The sequence below is a fragment of the Thunnus maccoyii genome, chromosome 24 (assembly GCF_910596095.1).
Source record: "Thunnus maccoyii chromosome 24, fThuMac1.1, whole genome shotgun sequence".
NCBI classification, from domain to species: Eukaryota; Metazoa; Chordata; class Actinopteri; order Scombriformes; family Scombridae; genus Thunnus; species Thunnus maccoyii.
The window spans coordinates 11364665-11385547 of record NC_056556.1 but is presented as its reverse complement, the minus strand read 5'-3'; the positions used below and the strand labels follow the sequence as shown (position 1 = coordinate 11385547).

At 40.3% G+C, this 20883-nt stretch overlaps 1 protein-coding gene and 1 long non-coding RNA gene across 3 annotated transcripts in view; one reads left to right on the top strand and one right to left on the bottom strand.

The window, feature by feature from the left end:
- mcf2la (mcf.2 cell line derived transforming sequence-like a) overlaps window positions 1–20883 on the top strand; it is a 46026-nt gene that overhangs the window by 14551 nt on the left and 10592 nt on the right. For both annotated transcript variants that reach the window (XM_042404966.1, XM_042404965.1), the window contains exons 2-13: window positions 6872–6955; window positions 8430–8544; window positions 10864–10954; window positions 17682–17795; window positions 18065–18181; window positions 18373–18522; window positions 18714–18838; window positions 18939–19053; window positions 19132–19251; window positions 19967–20158; window positions 20257–20448; window positions 20601–20754. In XM_042404966.1, the coding sequence (XP_042260900.1) occupies window positions 6872–6955; window positions 8430–8544; window positions 10864–10954; window positions 17682–17795; window positions 18065–18181; window positions 18373–18522; window positions 18714–18838; window positions 18939–19053; window positions 19132–19251; window positions 19967–20158; window positions 20257–20448; window positions 20601–20754 (1569 nt within the window). The remainder of the gene's footprint in view (window positions 1–6871; window positions 6956–8429; window positions 8545–10863; window positions 10955–17681; window positions 17796–18064; window positions 18182–18372; window positions 18523–18713; window positions 18839–18938; window positions 19054–19131; window positions 19252–19966; window positions 20159–20256; window positions 20449–20600; window positions 20755–20883) is intronic.
- LOC121892130 lies at window positions 13605–20689 on the bottom strand. The gene is made up of 3 exons (XR_006094301.1): window positions 20563–20689; window positions 17644–17759; window positions 13605–13910 (listed from the first exon to the last, which is right to left on the bottom strand). It is a non-coding gene; the product is annotated as an uncharacterized LOC121892130 (long non-coding RNA).

Below are 20883 nucleotides of genomic sequence, written 5' to 3'. Positions count from 1 at the left end.
GCTGTTTGTATTTCCTCAGCTCTACTTCATTGTGTGTTTATGTCTGTTTCCATATGTCTGAGGTCATTTCTGTGTATTGGTGTACCTCTGTGTCCGACCATATCATTCTTGTTTTTGTTTGCATAGTCCTCAGCCAGGGGTCCTGTTTTTGTGTGCACACGTGTGTGTGTGTGTGTGTGTGTGTGTGTGTGTTATGGCGAACATCAGAAAGCTCTCCAGCGTCCTGTGGTTTTGAACTTTGACCAGCCACCAACGCTGGCAGCCATTAACACACAGCTGGCTGCCGTCTTTGAACTGACAATGTGTGTTTAACAAGACAACCTGTAGGAACATGACTGCAGAGCAGAGGAGGAGGAGGTGTGAGTATCTGTCTGAGACCGTAATAGACAACGTTAGCTGGGTTTCCATCATGCTTTCAGTATGTGTAATGAACTGTACCTTCATGAGACTTAATTGGGCTGTTGCCTCTCTTTCACCTCCATGAGCATTGATTTTACCAGAGTGTGTTGTTGTCTTGACAAATTGAGTTTTTGCAAATGACATTGTAAAGAAGTGTTAGCGGTAATCAAATCCGAACACACACACACACACTGTACGGTCCTATTTTAATGTAACTCTGTAGGGTTGAGATGCTGTGATAGATGAGCAACCTGTGATGACTGTGTTTTATTGACAGGGTTCAAACTGTTCCAACACTGCTTGTTATCAAGTATTAAATTGAGGACCGGTAGCCTTATTATTTTAGCATTTTGCTTCATTACTTTAAATGACAGGTTCACAAATTTTTAAGCTTTAGATAAACTTTTAAATACACTTTTGCAGGAAAAGAGGACTGGATTTTGTCCCCCATCAATTACTTTGAAAGCTCATCATGATGGGATCTTTTAATTGCCAGTATGACCAGCAGGAATGATTACAGCAAACCAACCTGTTTCAGTGTTCATATGGAAACCTGACTGTTGTTTTAAGACAAACTTGAAAAATTGTGAATCATTCCTTTAACCCGAAGTCATTAGTGTTTTATGCCAAAAGAAACTCGCTAATGAAACTGTTTTTTCAAGCATGTTGTAAGATTTTGCACTTTCTGTTCTTTCGTGCAGCAATGTTTCTTATAGGCTAATGAAATTAGAGCTGAATTACTTTGTGCAAAATCCCAAACAACAATCCCAGCAAAGTTGGTTCATGTACTCAAGCGCACCATCAAAAATTGAGCAAAATGGGATGATAACAATAACTCTTTGTGTGTGAGATTTTAAAGTGAGAGAACGATGACTTCTTCAGGTTAAAAAGAATCAGGAGATCAGGGCAGGGAGGTGATTTTTTTTTTTTTTTTTTTTTTTTTGAGAAAAACAAAAAAACATTGCTGAGATCTGGAAACATGCTGACATCATGATAAGTCAGATGATCAGACATGTTGTAAACAAGACAGAGGAAATTGCACAACTATGGCAAATACGGTAGGTCAAAGTTGAACTAGGATTGTAAACTGTGATGGATGTTTACAACGGACAGTATGGGTAATGATTTTAGCAGTCACCATCGCTTTCTCTCCCAGATACATTTGGTGAACCTTGGGGTTTGTTTACAACCTGTCATAGTGATGTCACCATGTTCCCAGTTCTCAGAAGTTAACTTTCTGAGTACAGTGAGGTTATTACTGATAAAACCGATGAACAAAACTATGAAAATAAGATAAAAGTTGTAATAAACCTGAATTATCATTTAACCTCCACCAGATATCTTCAGTGTGACAGTACAAGTAGCACTTCTTAAAATAGTGGTTTTGTAAAACATTATTCAAATGGAACTAGAATCAATTAATTATTAATTCCTGGTAAATTATCTAAATGTAACACATCATAAACTAACTTTTAAAAGGTTTGCTGGATTAAAATTGGGAAGAAAGAAATGGACAAATGTGTAGTATAGTATAAACTGTAGGTGTATATATAAGCCTGACAGTGTATTTTACAGCTGTTAAATGTTACCACAGAGAAAAAACACATCCAAACTTTCAGCTTGCACCAGGCCAACACATTAAATATGTAGGCATGTGTAAAGAAACCCTGTCCTCCATTTCATCCTACTGAGACAAGAGCACCTCTACGCTCTTTTTTTTTTTTTTCCGACTGCCTCATTCCCCTCCTCCTCCTCCTCCTCCTCCTCCTCCTCGCTATCTTTTCACCTCTCTAAATCCAGAGCTTATTCTTTCTCACACATACACACACATGGGCATTCAGCTGGAGACAGTCAGGAGTGTGAATGGGTTCAGTTGTCATGTGTCGTGTAATTCCTCTCATACTGTACTGTTTAAATCCTGAAGATATAAGCTAAGACATATGTCCTGGCAATATATTGAAATGTCAGGACATAAGTGGGGGAAACTTTGTCTTGTGAATAGTTAAGTGAATTTAACTGCTGGATCCAGAGAATCTTATAGAACGTAACTGAATTTGATAAAGTGAGCTGAATAGTGTCATATTTAGTTTTAATGGGAAGATTGTTAGGTTATGTAGGCTATCATTTTAGCCCTCACTTAAGCCCCTGAAAAAAAGAATGAATGAACTGGGTAAGGGGTGTCAGGGCTTGGGGGGAAGGGTACAAGAAGGCGGTGGGGACATTCTTTCTAGGCCCCCCATAATCACTATTTGTGTTTGGCTGCATTGCCCCACTTCCAGTGTGTGTGTGTGTGTGTGTGTGTTGTTTGGTGGGTAAAGGGGTTCACTTGCAGCCTCGCCGCTATAGTTTAATTTCATTCATTCCACTGAGGACAAAGCAGGGAGTTTTAGAGTTTCAGCAGCGGTGAAAAGCAGTGCGACGCCTGAATGTCTGATATGTCTGCACCATTCAACCCCTATAGGGATGCACGGTGTGTGGACTGAGCAGTTTGGTTCCAACTTGGCTAAAAAATTATGATGAAATTGTTGATTTTTTTAAAAAAAGTTTGTTTTGACAGTGAAGCTAGCAGTGATTTGAAACTCTTTTGGTTGCTGTGTTGAGACAATTGTCATGTGAATTTCTATGTTGTTGGATTTTGAAATGTTTTTGCAATGAAAAAGCAGTTTTGGTAGTCTGTTTTCTTTCTTCTGTCCACCAATGTTTACAATAGTATTAAAGGGACTAGCGAACTTTTTTCTGAGATTCTTCTCATTTGAGGACATGGAGCGAGCAACAAAGAATATAAAACCAAAACCAACAAAATACAATAACAAAAAGGAACAATTTTAAATTCCAAAACACCCGAACAATTCCTTTTCTTAATACTAAAAACTCATTTCATTAACACAAACATTCCTCATGCACAATTTGTCATGCCTAACTTTCATGCGAGTACTTTTATACATGTAAATGTCATATTATGAATGAAACTAGTGAAATAACATACAGTAAATATAAAGATTCAACAATTAGAAATCGTTGAATCATTGAAGATGCAGATTGTGTTTCAAGTATTTTAAAACATGATGACTTATATTCCAAAGCAGCTGTTTCTAAGCATCATTAAAAATCCTGTTAGTCCCAATACTTATGCAATACCACCCTGCATTTCCTGTCCAAATTATACCAGTAACAATAGAGCAGAACAGCTGTTATTCAAACCCACTCTGTCATTTTCCTGGCTTGAAAAACACTCTTTTGCTCATACTAACACTCACTGATGCTGTCACAGCTTCTTTGGCCTACCAAATATTCAAATACAAAAAAACGTGGTGATTGGTGTGACTTTAACACCATCCAAGATTTAGTTTAGAAGCTGATTTTAGCGTGAAATGATCTCTTAAGGACTTAAGTTTGTTAAGAATTGTTAATTTTGAAAGCATGACTGTCAGGACCGAGGTACAGCAGCTTTAGGTCATGACTATTGGGTTTAAGTCTGAAAATCAAACACACATACGAACATACGCGTAGGTACAGTAGAGTCAGAGGCATGTGTGACTGTGCTCCAGAGTCTGGGTCTTAGCCAGAGCTTACTGCCTGACACACTGAAGTGACAGCTGGGCTCAGTGAGCCTACAACACACTGAAACACACACACACGCTGACATATGACAACACACTTGCTCACACGCAGTCTGCCCCCACATATCAAATGTAACGTTAGCGTGTGCATAAAGTGTTTGTTAAAACGTATACATCTAGTGCTTTTACTTAAAGGCGCTGTGAAGAGATTTATCCACATTTTCCAAACACATCCTTCCTTCCCTTCTCTTCTTCCCTTCTGGTTTCTGCTGTAGTAGAAGCTAATTATAGCAGAGTTGCTCTTTTTTGGTTAAATTACAGGCTGGTTGACTTTGCTGCAAGCTCTGTGGTCTGTACAAGTCTGTTAAAGTGGACCTGCATTAGTGCCACGTTAGCCATCTCTTTAAACTGTCTCCTGCTTAGAATTTTAGACCCTTCTTTTACTCTTTTCTACCTTTTTTCCTGCATTTCTACCTCAAATTCTTCCTTTTTTGCCTCTTTATATCCTTCACTACTTGCTTTCCTCCCGCACTTCCCTCCTTGTTCCTCTTTTCCTAACTGAACTCCTCTGCTGCTGCTCTCCTACCCTTTTACAACAGATTATAACAATGTATGCGTGTATGTGTATATGCACAGTAGCTGGAGAATTCCTGAATCACTGCTCTCTCATTTTAACATAATCCCCTGATATCTGAGCCTTGCCCAGTGACTTACTGGCATTATTACTCCATGTGTGTGTGTGTGTGTGCCAGCCACTGTTGTACTCCTTCAGTTTAATAGATTCCTGCCTCACCACAGCTACATGTATGTCGTGTTACCCACTTGTAAAGTAACTTAAAAAAAAAGGCAGAATGTATCCCGAACATCCTGTAAACAGCTGCCAACACTTTTTGTGCGGACTACTCATGAGACATGAGACCTACAGTATGCGGTGTGAGTCACTGTCTAGCCAACGGTATGCTGACACGCTGTATATAGCATTACTGAGGATCTAAGCTCTTAATCTGTCAGATTTCTAAGGTCAATGGAAGAAATGACCAATAAACATCAGAAACTAGCTGGCTACTTGCTACTTCTTGGGCGAAATATTTTATTTACCATCTACTGTATCTTGCAAAAGGTTGCATGCTGTCACAAGCTGTTTGTCAAACTTTCGGGTTCAAGTCAAGTCCATCAAGGCGAGTTGGGCAGAGCTGAAACAATTAGTCAATTCATTGATTAGTTGATTGACAGATTAAATTAATTGGCAACATTTGATGATTGATTCATTGTTTCAGTAGGTTTTCAAGCAGAAATGCAGAACACTCTCTGGTTCCAGCTTCTCCAATCTGAGGATTTATTGATTTTTTTTTTGGCTTCTGAAGAGGGGCATGGCAGAAAAAGTTTGAGAACCACCAAATGATTAATCAATCATAGAGAAAATAATCAGCAGAATAATTGATAATGAAAATAATCATTAAGCCATTATTAAATTTCATGGCATTTCCTTTAAAAACTATATTTATAGTGATTTTTTACGGAGCTGAGACCAAGTCATTTCATTTCCAGGCTTAATAAATAAATATTCAAGGTGATGAAAGCTACTTATTCTTATACTTTATGGTTCTGGGATTTTAACACTAGAGAAAGTGAAGCCGTTTTTTGGCTTAAATCTGATTAATCTGATGATTAAGACCCCCCCCCCAAACCCGTTTCGCCACTCATTTTACTTAACAGATCATTTTAAATGAGCCTGAAACCAGCAAACTGTCACTCTGTCTACTAAGTTGGAGACTGATCGTAATCAGTCAGCGCTGCTCCCGAGGGGAGATTTGGGCGGATGACTGCTCTCTAAAATGTGAACAGTTTGTTTGGTTTGCACTTACATGGTAATTAATGCCTTTCACTGCCAGTCCCACCATACTGCTTGGAAACCTTACTGTGCTTCCCTCACACCAGCCTCAGTGCCAGCCTTTGTCTATATACCGACATGCACACACTTTTTCACAGTGATACTCCTTCACACACACACACACACACTAAAATGACATCAAAAATTCTCAGTTTTCATTCACAGACACGCACGATTGTACACAATTTAGAGTCCTCTTTGTGTTTGGCATGCATGGGTCACACATGGCGACTAAGTGGGCGAGAGGGGGGGATGCTTTCCCTTTCCCTCTATCTCCATCATTCTCTGTCTCTACATGTCTCTGAGGGCTAAATGAGATTACTGTAATCCAGCTTGACCAGCGAGAGGAGGAAATACAAATGCTGTTTATTTCATCCCCCTGTTGGTGTCTCTGCCTCGCTTTCTCCCCTCTCCTCCCTTTCATTCGATCTCTCTTTCTTTCCATTTCCTGCACTCCTCCCTTTGTTTCCAGCTGAAGAACCTAAACATATATTTAAAAAAAAAAAAAAAAAGAGGAAATGAACAGTCCTGAAATTAATATAGTTTCAGTTTATGTTAAAGAGTGTTTAACTGAGGCTAGAAAAGGTTGCAAGGTAGAAATCATTAGATAGCTAACAAGTTTATATTATATAAACAGGATTGAATTACCTATAAGTATCGGTAATAAAAAGGTCAGCTGTTGGCTATAAAGACTAAAATGGGTCACATTGGCTTTTTGGCTCTATATCAGATTGTGCTCAATGAGCTACGGCGCTCCTCACAGCCTGATTGTAACTGTTTCTTCTTTGTCTTTGTCGTCTGATCCCAATTGACCTTTATAACAGTCACCAGACCTCATCAACCACCGGAATAAACGGCACATTAACTGTCTTTGCAGCTCCGGTGTGACCCCTCAGCTCTGAGTTCAGAAGTGCAATCAACTGTCCTTAATTGCAAAGAGTTGAGAACCTCCAACATGTTATGCTTTTGTGTGTGGAGACATTAGTATCTAATGAGTATGTCTTTATCTTTCTCTCACCAGATGACATTCTGCAGAGGGAGGATGGCCCCCTGTTCGCGGCAGAAATTGGCTCTGAACTCCAGAAACAGTTTGCCATCCTGCCAGGTTGGTTTGATGTCTTTCTCTCTTTATCTCACTGTTGTTATTGTACAGCAGGACTTTAGGGATGATTAACTCGCAAGGAAGGCTCAATTTAAGCAAATTTCAATGTGAAAACCTGTAAATGTTTAAACTAAAGAGCAAAAAAAGTAACAAAAATAACAAATGAAATCGTCAACACTCACAGATATGTGTCTGTCACTTTTTAAATGATGCACAGCAGCAAAAAAACAGACACCTCACAGCCCTACGCTTTCCTCAGTGTTACCTGTAAATGCAACTGTAAATAAATATCCGCCGTGACATTTTTACATAAGTAAAAATACAAGCGGACCCAACATTTTGAATCAGCTTAACAAATTCAATTGACCGAAACGATGTAACACTGTTAAGTAAAGTGGTGAAATTCAAGATGAACTAGTGACCTCAGGTATATCTAAGTTTGTTTCCATTCTGCTGCATTTTCAAATAGGCAGCATGGATTAGATTAGTTTGTAAAACTGGGTTGTCATAATAGAGAATAACACATTCAAGCCAAGTAAGGAGGACTTATATAATAATAGATAATGATAGCGCAAATTGGGGTTGTTAACATTATGCAACAAACATAAAACCTCTGGAATTTTATCTCTTTTTTTGTGGTTTGGTTTTACTTTAAATTTGGATTTTATGTACTTATCCGTCTTGTTGGATGGTAAATATGTTTAGCAGTTTGACAGCTCTTTCTTTTATGTCAAGTAAGAAAGTCAGTAACAAAAATTGCAGCAGATAAAAGGAGTGTGTCTGACAGCAGGGAGGTTTACAGTACATGCAGTGCAGATTTGTCATCCAGATTCCAGAAATAGCATCGCTTCTACTCAGTGTACACTTAAAAGACTTAAAAGTGGCATTACTTGAAAGATTACTCTGCAGTGAGGAACACTTTAGGCATAAAGTCAAAACTTTAAACTCTGTGTATATCAGATTTTTGAACTTTAAAGCAAGAAAAGAGAGAGCTGCTCTCAGTCGGTGCTGGACTGCTCTGCAAGGAAAAGTTTCACTTTTGTCAGTTACTGATGACAGGTTGACCCAGATAGGAAACACAAACACTTGTACAAAATGAAACAAACTTTTTTTGCACACTGATGCACACAGAAACACACTTAGGGCCCTGTGTTGGGTTACCATGACGATAATGCCTGGCCAATGACGGCATGTGAATAATTCATCACCATGATGAACTGCTTTGCAACTTGACCCACCAACGAAAGAGGAAGCCAAGTGTACTTGTGTGTGTGTGTGTGTGTGTGTGTGAGGCCCTTTTGATTTTGTACTTTTGTTTCGTTTTTTTATTATCTTCACGTCCTCTGTCATAGGATTAGTTATTCATCTGAAGTTCTTGTGGAAAATTTATAGTCAGTAGACATCTCCAAAACCTCAAACCCCTGGTTGACAAAGCCTGGACCTCTCTCTGATCTACCCCCAACACCTGTGTCTCCAGGGGGCCGCGGGATAAACGGAAGCCCTATCATCGTCTTCCCAGAATTCCCAACTTTCAGTGAGCTGGAAGAGGAGGAGATCCAAAATGTCCTGAGCTACCTCACCAGCGTTCCCAGGTTAGTTTCTCACACACACACAAACACACCCACACACACTATCTTTCTGTCAGCCACATTTGGTTTGACAACAAACAAACTGTGAAAGGAATCAGGCCAAATGAATTAGAGCTGTAATACCACTTGGAACCAACAGATGTCAGTACAACACCAAAGGGTGTTGCAAGGATGAAGCCACAAAAGACATAAAGAAATCTTGGAGATAATGGAGTAAAAGAGTGGAGAAAAGGAGATGATTTTGGGAATGAAAAATAAAGGATGAAATAGTGGGTTTATGAGAGAAAAATAAGCAATACATTTAAGATTTCCTTTTGAAAATGAGATGATTTTAATGTAGGCAGAATTTGACGGAATGAATTTTTGCAGAGAGACAGATTTTAGGTGTGGCTTGAGGAGGTTTAACATAATGCAATTTTTTTTTGCTAATTAAATTCAGATTAAATCATAATCTACACCTCTACCTTTTCTTCTTTCTGTCTGTATTTCTCCTCCTTTATTCTCTCCTCCCTCCCTCTGTACCTCCTCCCTCTCACGCCCTCTCCCTTTCTTTCACCTTTCCTTTACTGCTGAGTGCTGCACTCCCATCACACACACACACACACACACGCTATAGCACACACACTTACTCTTATTAAGAGGGGGAGAAAGGATGGAGATGTATGCATCTGTATATCTATATATATACATATATGTGTGTGTGTGTGTGTGTGTGTCATGGCGGCCTTTCAGTGTATCAGGTTTTTTTTTTTTTTTTTCTTGCGGCTCATCACCTTTCATATCCCACCCCCCTCTTTGAGTCCCCTCCCTTTCTCCCCACCAGCTATATGCACCCGACTGCCAATCGGCCGCACTCTGAGCTCCAATTGGCTGTGGAGGAACAGCAAGATGCAGAGCTTGGTTTTAATTGGCTGAGGGCGGGAAGCAAGTGGTGGAGGAGCAGAGGGAGAAGGGAAAAGGAGGAGGGAGATGCTCTTTAAGGATGTGAACGGTCACCTCTCTCCTTCTGTGAGCTGCAAACAGATGATTGTGGATGCAGGAGTTGAACACTGACAACACGGAATAAAGGGAAAAATAAGGAATATTGGATTATTGCTGGATGATAACAGAATATTAAGGATATTTGTTGGGTTTTTTGTCCTGGAATAGCAAAGATTTTCCCAGTTCACCCGGCTTCATTCATGTGATTTGAATATTTTTTTCCACTAAAGATGGATTGAAGATTTGCTGTCGCAGCGTTCACTGGGTACTATAGTGTGTTCATGTTCTTAATATGTATGTGTGTGTGTGTGTCTGTGTGTGTGATGATTTGAAAATTGGCAAATAATGACACCCAGATGGACCAACTCAGCAGTATTTGTATGTTGGCCCCACAGTGTGTGTATGTGTGTGTTGTGTTATAATATTCTTGTTTTTTGCTTGTGGGTTTAGATGTCAGAATGTAGCAGGACCTTTACTGGAAATGCTGCATTTACACACGCATACACACACATACACACATACACACACTAACACACACACATTAGCTTAATGAGGCCGCTACATATGGCACTGCCTGTGGAATGAACGACAAGATTTTCACACACAGACAAACACACACAGACACACACACGTAAATGCAGAGCCAAGGTTGCCATGGTAATCACAAGGGTCTCTCATAATCATCACTGATGACAAATGCTGACTACAGACACACAGGCAGTTGGTTCCAAGGTTTGAACCTTTCCTAGCATTTCTTTTTAATCCCAAAATAATATGTTTCACTGTCACAAAGGCCAACAAAGACCACTGAAGTGCTGCAAATTTTCATATAATGTTTATGTTATTATATGTTGTTATTGTGATCCAACCTAAAGACAGTCAATGGAAGCTTTTACATTTGGCTCTGATCTGCTGCGGTGGAAATGATGGATTTTATATTTTTGTTGGTTCACATAAAATCCAAAGAAAGGGACATCACAGGACCTGCAACACTGATGGAGTACTCATGGAGAGAGGAGATGGAGATCTATTTGAAAATGTACTACTTACTTGAGTATCACAGGTCATTCTTACAGTGTTCAGTGATTAGGATCATATCTGATAGAAGAAATAACTCTGACATGAAGTCCTCATCTTGCTGGAACTCACTCAGTAGCTCCAGGTTGATACTGGAGAGCAGAGCAAACACATTAACATGCTTCATAAAGTTCCTTTGTTGGAATAATGTGATGCCTCATACGATAATTAGATTTTCTTCGGACCTTGACCTAAACCTGGTTTGTAAACATACACACACATCGTGATAACAGTATCTTTTTTTTTTTTTTTTTTTTCCTGCAGTGTTGCAGCATCCGGAGTGGGTTTCATCCTGGTCATCGACAGACGACTGGACCGATGGGCCGCTGTCAAGGCTACCCTGCTCCGCATCGCAGTAAGACCCTGTGTGTGTGTGTGTGTATGTGTGAGAGAGTGAAGGGGAAAACTGTCTTTCGTGTGAGCACTGATCCATTTGTTTGTGCATCATTTGCTGATGAAGTACTTCTGACTACAAATAGCTGTTTTGGTGTGTGTTCACACTCTACATGTGTTAATGCTAATGTTTAAACATGGATCTGTGGGTGCAGTTGCTGGTGTCAGCTGTGTGTGTGTGTATAATTTGCTTTAGAGTAATGGATGTTTTGGTCTTTCGTGTGCATTCGCTAGCTTGTACATATGTTTTAGTCGAGTTAGTTTTTTATTCATTATTCAGCTGTGTATAAAAAGAACGTGTACTGGCAACTAGGCGACTGTGTTTTTTCTCTCTGGATATTGAAACGAGGCAAGAGGGGGGGTTAAAAATAGCATATTATGCTGGAGTGGGTGGTGGAGTCTCACAATGTGTGAACATGGTGTGTGTATGTGTGCATGCAATGAGATTCCCTCCTGTTGGAGCAGAAATAGAAAGTCTAAACTGTGTGAGCCATTCATCTCATTCTGTTATATTTTTTTCTTCTTTTCAATGTCGTTGTATCTGTGTGCCATTAGCCTACTAGCCTACTTCTCGGGCAAGTGTAAATCTTTCCCTCCTCTCTAAAATGATCAATTGAGGAGGGAGTAGAAGAGGAAGGATAAAGGATATTGATGGAGGCAATCAGGGAAATGCTTAAAAAAGGAAAGAGGGTAAAGCTAAAAAAGAAAAAAGCCAAAAGGAGGAGAGAAGAAGGAATCATAATGGCTGCTCTCAGAGGCCCTAAACATGAAAAAGTTAAAAAAAAAAAAAAAAAAGTGGTTAAGCTGAGGCATTCAAGAAACAAACAGTCTTGACTGCTCTCTTTGTGATATCATTTTAGTCTATAATCGTTCTTAACAGAAAAGCAGCAGCAGTGGGTGGATTTTCAAACTTGTAAACAAGACTACAAGAGAAGCATCAAATGACAGATAAAGTATTCTGTGCTTGTTATTTATATTAATAACACTGAGAATACTGAAGTTTAAAAAGTCTTTATTTATTTCTCTAGAATGATGCTGTATCATGTCTCACTATGGCTTTACATAACTTGGTTCATTTATTTTGGTTTTTGGCTTTCTCACCTATCGATTTTTTTGATTTTTTTTTTTTTTTTTTTTTTTTTTGCATTGTCCTCTTTATTCCATCCGTGAATCACGATTAACCAGCTCTGCCAACATGAAGCTAAAGCTTCACCGCACTCTACACATCTGTTGTTAAGATGCTCATCCTGTATTGCACCGTTTAGCATGTTCAATGTATGCAAATGTATGTAAATATATGGTAATTGGACACTGATTATCATCAAGCTTAATGTTTTCTCTGTGGTATTTCTAAGAAACTGTCCCCACCGTGCCAAGAAGTCATTACGAGGCTCCTCGCTTTAGTTACTGAACTCCACCAGTTTAACCTGTACACACACAAACATCTGTACAATCAAGATACTCCCCCACCAATCATAATGGACTATTCCAGGTCTGCTATCTTATTCCAGTGCAATGGCTCCAATCAGTAGTTGTTTCGTTTATTGCTGTTATATAAATGTGAAAGTGTGAGCAAAACCAAACCAAGATGCATGGAAACTGTTTATATTGATTTAGAACACTTTACCAAACCCCTAACCATCATATAATTTCATATTTTTATCAATAACTGATGACTGACAAGATATTACCATTTGGTTAATGTTATAAGTATTAGTCACAGGTCACATGAACCCTGATTTCCTTAAAATCACTATTTTTTCATTTATAACATCAGTATCTGCTTGTTCTACCTCTTGATTGAAGATACATATGTTTTGTTTTTTCCTTGGTCAGACAGACTCTTGTAATTTTGTCTTAATGAAAATAATAAAGTACAAAAAGCTATGATGAAGTGAGTCTCACACCTCATCATACCCCATAGAAACCCCATGATTCAGAGAGGCAGTTAGAGCAGAGTTTTTCAGCATGGTAGCAGAGGCTTCTCAGCGGGATCTCCCCTCCTCTCTCTTTCATCACTTCTCTTTCCTTTTTCTTTCATCCATCTCTTCACCTCTGGCTTCAGCTTTTGTGTTTCTATTGTCTCTCCGCCCCATGGAGTCTTCCCTTCCCTCACAGCACTAGGAAAAAAAAAACTGGGAACACTGTAATGTATATTTTTGTTTTAGTGAAATGATATCATAGGGTAATAATTGTTAACAGAGAATAATTTCCCATTTGGTGCTGCAAAGCAGTTTGGAAGCTTTACCGCTATACTCAGTTTGACCTGCTAGCAGTTAGAGGCTGATACATTTTTTTGGTGATGCTTTTTGTTTACAGTAAGTATATTAATATCTCAAAATGATTGTAATTAGTGATGAACTCATGCTACAGTAGACCTGGCATGTTTTAAGGAAGTCCTGGTCATTAAAGTGGCATCAAGACACACAGAAACGTTGCATACCGATGAGATAAAAAAACAGAGAGCAAGGTGGAATAACGTGTGAAATAAAAAATGTGTGATTGTATAAGAGATCCTATATCACTATCTAAACCAGCAGATTCAAGTAAAGAAAGTGACAGGATCCTTAGATTTAGGTTACACTCACAAAGACACACATGGTGGTCAGCTTTAAATCCTTTTTATGTTTCATGTTGGGGGAGTAGAATACATAAAAGCATGTCCATGATGGCAGCAGGCAGCATTATAACTTAACCTGAAGGCATAAAGAGCAGGTGGTGAGTGTGTGTGTGTCTGTCCTCCTCAGTCCCCTCTGTTCGATCCCCTTTGGTAGATGTCCTCATTGGGTACGCCTGCTCTGTCCACCAGCCAATGACGCTCGGTCTTACTGGAGTATGAAGGTCGTCCGTCTTCCCGTGAGACAATCTGCTCATCAAGGCCGTTCAAGGTCGCCTGCCTGCCATTTGCTGGTTTCTCTCTGAAAAGGGGGGAAAAAAAAAAACGGAGTGGGCAGTATTGTTAGAGATTAGTGTAAAATGCAGGCACAGATGCTCTCACACTGCCATGTTGGTTTTCTCACAATGCACAGATGGCGCTGACCTGTAGTGTTCAGTCTTGTGTACATTCTTGCTGTAAATAAAAACAAGCGTGAACTTTGACCTCCAGTCGATAGTCACCATGAAATAAACCGCTCACAAAATTACAGAAACTCCAACAAGAGTCTTAAATAATGTGATTTTCTTTGTAGAAATTAATTACATTAAGCCTTTTAGATAGTTTATTCCACACTTGTTCAGAAAAAGAGTTATGTAAAGGGGTTTTCTAGTGATTTATGATCTTAATCAGCCTCAATCTGTAACCAAAGAATTAAAGCAACAGCTTCCTGCTCGGCAGCATAAATCATATATGCCCAAGTGTCATTACTCATGTTTCTAGTGTCAGTATCCTTTCTTGCTCACAATCTCAATTTCAGTCAGTCCTTGTCTTTTCTGGATGCTTTAACAACAGGCTTCCACTCAGTCTTCCTCCAAAATCTCACTATAGATCCACAATCCCAACACCAGAAATTAATTTGGGTAAATAGGGGTTAATCCACAGCATTTCAGTCAGATAATGATGGGACACCATCCCTTCATCTCTGTTGTAGGGTAATAAATATGCAGTCACTCAAGCATAGAGGAATATTGCTGCAGGGTGAAGACCCAGACAGCTCCATCAGCTGGTGCAAACAACAGGCGTGAATTTGTTACAACAAATACTTTTTTTTTTTTTTTTAACACACCAGCTACACTACAGCAGCCTCTGTCGAGATTTAATGTGAATCTCTTTGTCAGAATCTGGACTTTTTTCATGTCCAAAAGCAAACACTGTGATATAGACGGGGGGGGGGGGGGGGGGCTTGAGCAAGTGGAGGGAGGTGATTTAATATGTTGGCAATCCAACTCCCAGGAGAACAATGTGGACGTCATTAGAGGATGTGACTGGAGTGGGCCGTCCTCCCTGCTTCCTCACTGCAAGAATATAAATCACCCTGGTCAACAGAAAAATCTAATCCTTATCATTTATTTATGTGTGGCTTTTATCTTTTGAGAAGTGTGTGTGTATATATATGTGTGTGTGTGTGTGTGCATAAGTGTGTATCCGGGGACGTGTATACGCATTAGCATGTCTGTATTCATCTGTCAGGGGACGCACCAAGCCGTGTGTGTATTGTCATGTTAATGCGGAGCTACAAATTAAACCAAGACCTCTAAGGGTTTATTGAATTTAATGGCTTCAAATTACAGATGTATGGCTTATATTTTTGCACGGTGTGTTACTGGTAGAAGGACAATCTGTTCATCGCAATAAAAAAAAAAGGCAGAAAAATGAATTGCAATGATTCTACTGTTTTTATTCTTTCTCTCAGTATATTATTTGCAGGTGTCATTACAGCAGTAAGGACTGTTTGGGAGCATGTAGTAGAAGTGGAAAATTAAGCGTCTGTTTGGGTGTGAATTGGAAAGGAACCATGTAGGAGTGTTGAGTGTTCCAACCTGGCTGTTTCCATCAACATCACAGCAGGCAGAGGTGTGTGTGTGTGTGTGTGTGTGTGTGTGTGTGAGCCAAAATTAAATGACTGGAAGAGTAGAGTGAAGCTGTAGCACTATCGACACTTTGAGAAGACTCTGTCGCTCTCATTCTCTCTCCCTTAATTTGTCTCAAACACACCCTCTTTCTCCCTGCATCGTCACTCTCCCTTGCATTCCTTCATGCTCTCTCTCTTTCTCTCCATCTCTCTCCATGCATTTTCCAAGGAGACTGGTCTCCATGGCAACGCCGTGAAGGCATTTCATGACTGATGTATGTGTGTATGTGGCTTCGGTGTGTGCAGGTCTCCTCGTAGACTAAATCATGGCCATGTACAGAATTTATTTTGTTACAGATTTTATCATTGCACCAGTTGTGAGTGTTGTTATGGGATGTCTGATCAATATCAGCTTTGTGACGACAATGATGGATGTAGTCAGCAGGTGGCACCATTTTGTAGAGACCAGTTTCTACTGTACATTCATTAAATGTATTAATCCTTCTTAGTGGGTAAAAGATGAGAAAACCTCTTAATATAATACATATCCTGATAAGAACAGACTGTAATTTCTCGTTAATTGGTTATGTGCATGAGCAGCAAAAGCTAGCATAGCTAGACACTACTACTATTCAAATTTCATCAGCCTAAAACATAACACAATGTCACAACATCTTGAACATTTCCAATATTTTCTATCACATCTCTACTCTTTTTGTCCAGCCTTTATAAATGGCATCGAAAGATTTCATGGGCTGCGCTTGCCTTGGGCCCTTTGTGTGTGTGTATGTCCATGAGTGTGTGTGTGTGTGTGTGTGCACATGTCACCCTACATCGATTTATGATGCCTAACAGGGCAAGGCAATTCACCCGGGGTTTTAGAGGAAGCTATAACCAATAAAGCCTTCGGGTTGAGTGGCCTCTTGGGCTGTCGTCTGTGTAAAGGCAATTCCACGATTTTAACCTGTTAGTGTGGAGGTGGAGAGACACAAAAACTGCTTATTCTCAAATCGCAGGATTAATTTTCCTTGTAGCACCGGGTTTACAGGTGTAAGGTGTGACAAGGGAACAACTGTGGAGAAATGTGAGTTTTAGGGGATATTAAATCCCAGAAAAACCTTGTCATGGTTGGTCTCTTTATTGCAGCAGTGGCACAGTGGTTACACTTGTGGGCTCAGTTCAGCTTCAGACTCAGAAGCAGCAATATTAAACCAAGACTTTCTCTATATTTACTTAGTGTTGATAGATAATTCCATTTCTGAATTATAGACCTCATCTCACACATATTTACAATGGCAAAAAAAGCATATTAAAAACCATCTTTGCTATGCCAAGAATACAATGTAGTTCCTTTACGTTTATATTTGCTGTAATTTAAAAGGTGCATTTGATATAGGCAACTCTCGAATGTGAAGTTTTAGCATTTTTGTTGAGCATGGCCCTTGTAAAGCATCAAATTAAAGGTACCATATGGAGTTTTTGACCACTAGTAGTGCTATGGAGCAATGTTTTTACAAGTGGGTCCCTGTTTTGCTTACAACTAGTGCAGTGCCTGTTCAAAACGTGCCTGTTCAGAACGGGCATATTGCTTGGTCTGCGGTATTGCTGCTTGCAGCTCTCTCGAGAACCGCTTATCCAAACAACTTCACAGTCAACGCTGTGCTTCCTTGGGTCCTGAGCAATACACCTGCCATGATACAGTTGTGTCCCCTAGCAATGCTAGAGTGTACGCGTCATTTGGGTGCAAAAACTCACAGCGAATGTGAGATAAACTGGCTGCTGTCATTGCTAACAGCTAGTTATTTGGGACTAGGTTATTGACACTACTTCCTTGGGTCCTCAGCAATACACCTGCCAAGTGTGAAGTCGATCAAATGAACGGTTGTCGAGAAAATCAAAGGACAGACATACATCCATACAGACAGACAGAGACTCCTTCCATTTTAGTTAGATGTTATCCACTGAGTTGGCATACAGTTGTTTGATTATTTGTTTTGGTGTGAAACACTGAGTGTTACTAACTTTTGTTTGTTTACAAGAAAACTCGACAGGGTGCCTTTTTAAGCAAGTTACACATGAATGATGCATGCATACATATATCATTTTGAAAACAGATATTAAATAAAAATGAGGAATAAAAAACCTGCATTTGACAACTCAGCTCCTCTGTTTCTCTCTCAGGGCTCATTTCCAGGGATCTTGCACTTGGTTCTGGTGTTGCGTCCCACTACATTGCTCCAGCGGACACTGTCGGACTTCCTGTTCAAGTACAACAAGGATGAGTTCAAAATGAAGGTGCCAGTATGACTTCTACTCTGCATGTGTCTATGTTTAATCAGTCCCTACATAATGTATGTGTTTCTGTGACTTATTGAATGCATTATTTAGGTCACTGCAACTCCCCCTAGAACTAGTTTTATAAGACTTCATTAAATGGGTTGAACAATGATCTTTACTCTGTTTTAGTGAAATTCACTTTCTGTTTTGTATTTTCTCATGTTCTTTTTTTCATTGCTCTTATCATTTAATAATAACAGCTGATTGTGTGATTGTTTGTCATTCAGGTGGTGATGCTGAGTTCGGTGACTGAGCTCCACGCCTATATTGATCCAGGACAACTGACCACAGAGCTGGGAGGAACGCAGGAATACTGCCATGACAGCTGGATCTCACATCGCACTGTATGTACTCATACACACAAACACACACACACATACATACGTACAACTGCATTTTTTTGAAGTACACAATCTCCCATTTTGAAGTATATTTTTTGCACATAGGATAGTATTTCACGGTGTGTGAATACTGCCATGCATGTATTTTTGCATCATGGACCTCTGTGTATTTATACTCTGAATGTCCTCCACAGGCCATCGAGGCGTTCGCTCTCATGGTGAAGACCACGGCTCAGACCCTGCAGGCCTTTGGCACTGAGCTCGCAGAGACAGAATTACCCAATGATGCCGAGGCCACCACCAACCTGCTGCACACACACACTCTGAAGAAGGATAAAATGAAGGTCACAGATGCTTTTTTTTGTCTTTTCTATTCATGTCAGCCAACCATAGGTCCCTCTGTGTTTCCCTCTTTCTCTTATGGCTATTTGGTGGAAAGTTTTAGGCAGTTTTTAAAGCCTGGGAAATATATTTGGGTAGTTGCAGAAGACAAACGCAACATCCAGAGATGTAATATAATTTGTTCAATTTCCAGGAGGACCTGCAGGTGGCACTGTCTCAAGGGGGACGCCTGTTGGAGTGTATCAATGAGCCTCTACAGACAGACCCTGAATACAACATGACCCACGATGAGCTGGAAAACTTAGCTACTGTACAGAGGTAGAGGAAGGGATGGATAGATACAGAAATAGATCAAGAAGTTGTCACTGAATGCATGATTGACTCTTCCTCTCCTCTGCTCTCCTCCCCTCCCCCTCAGACTCCTGGGTCAGCTGGACGAAACAGAGACAGCGTTCGATGATTTCTGGGAGCGTCACCGCACCAAGCTGGAGCAGTGTTTGCAGCTCCGCCACTTTGAACAGCACTTCCGTGAAGTGAGTTGAATTATGGGAAATGTAGTTCTTGGACAGATTAGTTTGTGTGCTGATTGCATTAACAATGTGTTTTCGTAGGTGCGTGCCCAGCTTGATGTGACATTGGAGCGGTTATCAGGCTTTTCTGAGGTCAGCGTAAGCCCTGTCCATGCCGAGCATGTCCTCCGAGAGCTCAATGGGCATGAGGAAAAGGCCTGTGTAAGACACACACACACACACACACACACACACACACACACACTCACACACACAATCCTGATTCATCCTGCAGCTCACACGGTTCAGAAAACACATGCTCAACTTTTTCACCTTTGATGCATCCTTGAAGCCATATAGCTAATGATATAATCAATATCATGCCCTATTGCATCCCCCTCACACTGGGATCTAAATGAAAATGGGGAGAGGTGTAGAGAGGGCACCTGTGTGTGCACGTGTGAATTGCACCAGTTCAGTTAGATTGATTACATGATTTACACTCTACATACAATCCCAATATTATTATTATTAGTGTCCAGGTTTTTAGTGGAGAGAATCTTATAAAGATCTAAATGCTATTTCAGAGGCCCACATACTGGATTTATGGTGAGGAAATTACAAAATTTCAAGAGGCTACCTTGCAATTTGCCTCAAAATATCAGCTCTACATCTGAAAACACTGATATACGTCTTAAAAACGCATACATTGTAGAATGGCTGCTTTGCACAATATAAGTGTCCCACTCCATCAAGTAATGAATGCTGACTGAGGAGGAGGAAGAGAGAAGTGGAGGAGGAGGAGGAGTTGTTTCACTGTCAGCGATTGATTGATGATGTTTCCACTGCTGACAAGCCAATATTCTTTATGTAACCTGACTCCGTTTGAAAGTATAATCTGATATTGAGAATAGACATGTTCATCGTGTTTCAACAGGAGGTACTAGACTATGCCCTGTCCTTGGCCGGCGAAGGTGACAGGCTGATAGAAAACTCCCACTATGCTGAGGACTCCATCAGGCCGAAGTGCATCGAGCTGAGAGGAGTGTGTGAGGAGATCAGCTCCACTCTGAGGAGCAAGAAGAGCCTCCTGCTCCGGGCGATGGAGCTGCACCACGCTCTGGAGAAGGTAAGAGTGTGTCAAGCAGTTTTTTGAGATAAATATAAGATGATGGAACTTTTGCCAGATTTGTTAATCCTATAATGCCTTAATATTTTTCTTCCCAGGCATCACGGTGGTGTGAGGAGGGCATCTTCTTGTTGGCCAGCCAACCAGTGGACCGCTGTCAGTCTCAGGATGGAGCTGAGGCAGCTCTGCAAGAACTGGAGCGATACCTGGACACAGCACCACTACACACCCTCACTGACCGCAGCGCCATCTGCTGCCAGTATGAGGCGGTGCTCACTACTCAGCTCAGGGTTAGTAGGAAGTGGATTTAACAGATTTAATATATGCTTTTCTGACAATGTAATACTTTTTTTTTTTTTTTTTTTTTTTTTTTTTTACATGTGATGCCTTATAATGTTTCCTACTGTTGTTATGTTGATCCCTGTTCTCCGTCCTCCATCAGGACCAGATAGAGAAAGTTTTCCAGAAGCAAAGCTCTGTCCAGGAGATGTTCGAGAAGAGACGTGTCAGCCTGAAGAAACTTGCCGCCAAACAGACCAGACCAGTGCAGCCAGTGGCACCAAGACCTGAAGTGAAGTCTCCACAGTCCTCTCCCAGTAAGCCTAGATCAAAAGATACATTTATTTAATGACAGAGCATCATTCGGTGGTGCCTTGCTAAGAATGGAAACTGATGTAGACTAAGAGTGATGACGGGATAAAAACATTATTTTTTGTCTGTCCTTC